Source organism: Natrix helvetica (genome assembly GCF_964273705.1).
Source record: "Natrix helvetica genome assembly, chromosome: 7".
NCBI classification, from domain to species: Eukaryota; Metazoa; Chordata; class Lepidosauria; order Squamata; family Natricidae; genus Natrix; species Natrix helvetica.
The window spans coordinates 31,503,600-31,509,599 of NC_138558.1; the positions used below are offsets into that span (position 1 = coordinate 31,503,600).

The 6,000-nt window shown below is 40.8% G+C and overlaps 1 protein-coding gene across 5 annotated transcripts in view; it reads right to left on the minus strand.

Annotated features, from left to right (window-relative positions):
• Positions 1 to 5,440, minus strand: part of IL15 (interleukin 15) — a 167,006-nt gene extending 161,566 nt beyond the window's left edge. For 2 of the 5 annotated variants that reach the window (XR_014175929.1, XM_081959907.1), the window contains exon 1: positions 5,109 to 5,166. Coding sequence is in view for 1 of the 5 variants with exons in the window: in XM_081959907.1 (XP_081816033.1) it covers positions 5,109 to 5,157 (49 nt within the window). In the remaining 4 variants the exon portion in view is untranslated. Of the gene's footprint in view, positions 1 to 4,961; positions 4,983 to 5,108; positions 5,167 to 5,246 lie in introns of those variants that run through there. The other 3 variants (XM_081959909.1, XM_081959908.1, XM_081959910.1) reach the window with 2 other exon arrangements.
• Between the last annotated feature and the right edge of the window lie 560 nt (positions 5,441 to 6,000).

A 6,000-nucleotide genomic window follows, 5' to 3' on the forward strand; every position in this document is an offset into this window, starting at 1 on the left:
GCCTGGGTTGTCTTCAAGTTAAACATGAGCCACTAGTGTGGTACGGGTGCTAAAAAGGCAAATGATATATCAGGGAGAATTAGTAAGAACAGAATCCAGAACATGTAAAGTAAATGTCCTACTGTATTCCATCCTGATCAATCCCAAATTGAAGTATTGTCCAGTTTCAGGTGCTCTAAGGAAAGTGGCAAATTGGAGCATGATCAGAGCAAGTCCACAACATGATGAAGGACAGGGGTGGGTTCCAGTGGCTGCTACTGCTGGTTCACTCAGGAATGTGCTGTATGGGCGCGCTTTGTGCGTGCACACTTGATGCATACTATGTGTGCAAACGCAGTACTAAAAATGCTTCTGTGCATGCACAGAAGCAAAAAACAAGATGGCAGCGCCGATTGTGCTTCCGAGAGAACCAGTTCGGGGGCGTGGCAGGCCAAGTTACTACCTACTCGGCCGAACTGGTCCAAACCAGTAGGAATCCACCTCTGGTGAAGGACCTAGAAAACAAATTCTGACAAAGTTAAAATATCTGACTGTTAAATATAGAGAAAAATAACTAAATATGTTAAATATATTATGATAAATTATTTTCAGTATTTTGTTAGAAATCATGGCTGCCAATGGATAGCGGAAAGCAGAAGGGATTTCCTTTTGCAAGAGTTTGTGTTAGAATTATCTGTATTTACATAACCAAAGAGTTATTTTTTTAAAAAGCCTATAGTTGGTGTTTGGTTTTTTGGGATAGTACAGGTAGTTTCCTATTGGTCGTAAAGTTACTTTTTCATCACTGTTGTAATTGTGAGCTGTCACTAAATGAGGAAGTCATTAAACTTACAAATATTCAATCAAAGTTTTGATAGCACTGAATGAATGGTGGTTACGTCCAGTCCTCAGAATTTAGGCCATCCAGTACCACCATGATCACATGATCGCAATTTGAGCACTTGGCAGCTGACTCACTCTTATGACCAGTTTCAATACCTTGCTATTACATTTGCCATTTGCAAACTTGCCTGCCAGCAGCCTTGCCATGCCTCCCTTCCACCCTCCCTGTACCTTCCTTACACCTCTGCATACTCTTTGTGTCCCTCATACACTCCCTCGCCTTCCAAGCCTTGCTACACCTCTCTTGCCCTCATCCCCATATAATCCCACTTACCTATTTGCCAACCTGCTTGCAACAAGCCACCTGGATTTGCAACTTCCTGTCAGCTTCCCTACTGACATGGTTGTGGACAGTCAGCAGGAAGTTGCCTCACCTAAAGACCACAGGATTTTTTTAACAATGGCAAGCCAGACTGCTGGGATTGCCATTGCTAAGCAAAGTAGTTATGTTTTATGGTTGCATCATTTTGGTCCCAATTGCCACTTTTGATATTGTCTTATATGGGGGATCAAAATGGCAGTTTGGGATCAGTGCCCTCTGTATATCTGCTAACGCCGCATTAAATTTAAACAACCTTATACCCAAGTTGCAAGTCTAACTACACTTATGTGTATACTTTCTATCAAAGAGAGTGAGGCTTTCTCCTTACAAAATGTCTAACCCTGCCAACTTTTGGATTACTTAAAGGTAACAAAGCATTTTAAAATGCAGTCAAAACACAAAGGAGAAACAAAACCTACAATTTGTTACAAATCCTCATTTTCTCAAATATATGACACTTGGCAGTTAGAATTAATTTAATCCTAAATGGGTATTTCTTCACGAGAAACAATAGCTTTTTGTGTATGTTAAGTGAATCCTTTATTTTACAGTGAACTATTGTCTAAATTACTCCTCGTGCTTTATATTAAGATTCATAAGCAACATATTTGAGACAAAAGAAGCCATAAGGGACATCTGTTGTCATTTCATGAAACCATTTTTGATTGCTAAAAAACAGCATCTGTAATTTCTTTCCATTGTTTTATGTTTTTATACTGCTAATAAACATAGCAATTGTTTCCTCTGTCTAATGAACACTTTAAAAAATACTACTGGCCCGCTTTTAGCACATGAAATAAAGCAGAAATTCAATTTGCAGCACATTTTTTGTGGGTTAACATACACCAAGAAATTTGTGAAAATCAGCAGAAATATTTGAGAGTCTATCACTTGTCAGGAGGAAATAGATATATTTAAATCATCATCTATCCTGACAGCTTATTACCAGCAAGTAATAAGATTGTGTGTCATTACAAACCCTTGTGCTGTATTTGACTTTACAAATGACATTACAAAAGATTCAGGTACATTTCCAATGACAGAAGAATGACTGCTTAAAGGTGGTGATTTATAATGACTTTATAATAGCAACAACCTCCACTTGAATAGCTCAAAAGTTATACTTCTAGGAAATACTAATAACAAAGAGCTGATTTTGACCGAGGCAGTACTGTAAGAATCCCTAAGGTCCTTCCCCCACTTTTTATTTAATTCTATACAATTATCTCTACAAGGAGTCACACTGGCTGTAATAATGTCCAATCAGAAACACTTAAAGTGAGTTCAGAAGATTATTTTTGAACAAAATGTATAGCCCATGCTATAAAGGTTATTTAACATATGTTAACTAAAAATGAGGCCATCTTGGTTTGTTATTTTTTAGATTTTTCAATGTACATATTTGTTTTAACATTGGGTTTTTTTGGTTTTGTATTAATTTTTCTTTTTTCTTTTAATCTTGTATCTGGTTATTTTCCTTTCTCTTTATATAATAAAAGCATTTTTAAAAATACAGGAAAGATTGTTTAAAATTTACCTGCATTAAGTACTACCTCCTCCCGCCCCACCCCCCGGCCAAGATAGCGAAACCTAAGAGCACAGAATGTTTCTTTATCTGAAGCAAAACTGTATTATTTGCATCAGGTAAAAGAAATGAAGAAAGGAGAAAACAAGTTAAACAATTCAAGACATCCCATTGCGGACTTTCATCCACAATAAAGTGACACTGAATTATGTAACAAGATATCTGCACAAACAGGCAGTTTTCCAATGCAGATGTTTGGCTTTTTCTATCTTTCTATCCATATCATAATGGAACTCTAAAAGTTTAATGTTCTGTATATTTTAAATTCCTCCAGTTTTCTCTTGGATTACCATGCATTTAAACAGAAGAAATACAGAAGAAATATGAAAAGAACGAGGCATGCAACTTAGTTGATGTCAAATTTTCCCCTCAGTTTGTGAATTTTTTTGAAGAGTCAGCTAAATGCTTTACTTCAATAATTAAATTCCTTGTGAATTCCATTAGATTAAAATACACTTATTAAAAATTTAACTAACCTATTAACTGGGATGGGTCAAAAGGTATAGTTATGTGTCCGCAATAATAGAAAAATGTACGGTATATTAAACAAGTACAGTACGAAATTTTGCTAATGCATTCATACATTTTTGCACAATCCTATACTTCCACAAGTGGCTCAGTGGCTAAGATGCTGAGCTTGTCAATCAGAAAGGTCGACAGTTCGGCGGTTCGAATCCCAAGTGCCGCGTAACTGAGTGAGCTCCCGTTACTTGTCCCGGCTTCTGCAAACCTAGCAGTTTAAAAGCACATTAAAAATGCAAGTAGAAAAATAGGAACCACCTTTGGTGGGAAGGTAACAGCGTTCCGTGCACCTTCAGCATTTAGTCATGACAGCCATATGACCACAGAGACAACTTTGGACAGTGCTGGCTCAACTCGAGCCTTGAAACGGAGATGGGCACTGCCCCCTAGAGTCTTGTGTGCAGCTTTTAAGATGTAGATTGAGGAGTTGATGGCTAGCTATTAAGTGGTTCTCCGTTGTTTCCTTGTGCTGCTTAGCCCTTACCTCCTAAGTATTTGATAAGCTGGGAGTAAATCAGCATTCCTGTTAATTGAGGAGGGGCCTGTTTTTCCCAGGCTTGAATCAGTTTTCTGGCTGTTTTTGCGCCACCTGATCCAACAACCTCATTATGTATTGTCTTCTGGACTAGCTATTAACTGGGGAAGCTTAATTACATTTAATAGTGCCCTCTTCAAGCTTAAAGGTCAAAGAAACATCTACTCATGCATAAAGTAACCACCTATATATTGGGAGAAGTAAGATCGCTGACTTCAATAATGCTAGCTGAGAAACTCTGGGAGTTGAAGTCCACACAACTTAAGTTGTCAAAAGTTGGCAGGCAGAACTAAGAGCACAGAACTTGGCAAGCATCAGCAGGGCCTTTTCTGCAATGGCTCCACTGACTCCAAAAAGACCCTCAAAATTCATGTATGTATTGTAATCTTCTCATCAATTGTTTCTATTGGGACAGAATTCTTAAAAATAATTATTGCATAATTATTGCTTCAAACATTCCTTGAAAGAGATCAAAAATAATACACAGTGCAACATTCTATATCTATGGAATTAATCCCTATATTTTAAAATATACTTTATAACTGTAACTTACCTAATCACATTTTATGGCTACAAAAAATATTTTAAGCCTGAATTTTGAATTCATCATCTGCTTGTTCTTATTATACAATAGCTGCCACTATGCCTCATTATTTACTCAAAATAAAAGATACAGTGTTATTAGATATCTGCAAATTGCATTTTGGTTAAAAAATTAAAAGCCATCTCTGTTTAAATTAGGAAGTCCGAGGAGTCATAACTGGTCAGTAACCCAATTCCAAGCTACTAGCTGCATCGTTGCAAGGATTTTTCTTTTAAAAAGCACAACGGACTTTTGAAAGTCACCGACCAGACAGAAACTTTACCGTTGGAAACAGGGAATGCCAAAATCAGCAGAAATAGAGGGAGAGGGGCGGGGGGACGACGACAGAAGCGGGAATTTCCGAAAAACAGCCGCCCTACTGAGAATTAAGCTTAGTGTAGTTATTATAATTTAGAAATGCTGACAAGCCTTGAGCGGAAAAGAGGAGGGGAGGAGAGAGTGAAAAAGAGGCAGCGGACGACAGAATTGCACGACGGATTGATTTTTAAAGTCAGATTCAAGCAACACCAACCGGTTATATAGTGACTGTTTGCTACACTTAAGGGAGGCGGCAATATCCCATAGGAACTTGCTTCTTTCTATGTGCAGTGAAACTACTCGCCTTCCTGTTTCCTCTTCCCTCCCAGTAAAGAATAAGAAAGAATAAGAAAGCCAGCACCGCAACTGCGGCGTTGCTGCCGAGTTATCGCTTGACCCACACCAGGCATGCCGTCCGCCCCCTCCTTTCGCCGGCGTTAGTCCGCTGCACGAAGCGGGAGAAAGAGGGAGGGGGGGGGGAAAAACCAGGGGGAGATACCTGCCAAGCAGCAAGCACGCAGCAACCTCGGCGTTTAAGCGGGCGAGTCCACAGCATGTACGCCCGTCCGCCCGCCCGAGACAGTGCATAAAAAGGGAAGGAAAGGCAGGGAGGAGACGACCGGACCCAACCCCGTTTTCAGCCGCCGGCTTGCACGCAAGCGAGTCCCCTGGCGCAGGGTGGGGGAAAGGCTTTGTTGACAAGTCCGAAGCGCGGAGAATCGGGAGGTGCCACGTGCTGCTGCATAATAAATCGCACCAATTCCGCCTAAAGCAGGGGTGTCCAAACTTGGGAACTTTAAGACTTGTGGACTTCAACTCCTAGAATTCCCCAGTCAGGCTGGCTGGGGAATTCTGGGAGTTGAAGTCCACAAGTCTTAAAGTTCCCAAGTTTGGACACCCCTGGAAAGTTTTAAAAACAAATGTTGCTGCGGGTATTTATAAAACGCGCGTCCAAAACTTTCGCAATGCCTTCCTCTCCCCCCCCTCGCCCCCGCCTTGGGGAAATATTTTGCCGCCTGAAGAATGCAATTGCCTCAAGGCCGGGCTGTCGCAGAGAAGCAAAGGCTGCTCCCATCAGAAGCAAAAGAAGGACCTGCAACCCCTTGGCCCTCTCCCGACCGGCGGTGCAGCGAGGAGTGGGCGTAGTCGAAACCCGGAACCCGCAGCCAAGCTCACCCTCGATGACAGCTAATTTCGGGGAGGGGGGGGGTGCTGTGGCAAAAGAGCTGCAGGGTCAATCGATCCCACAACTC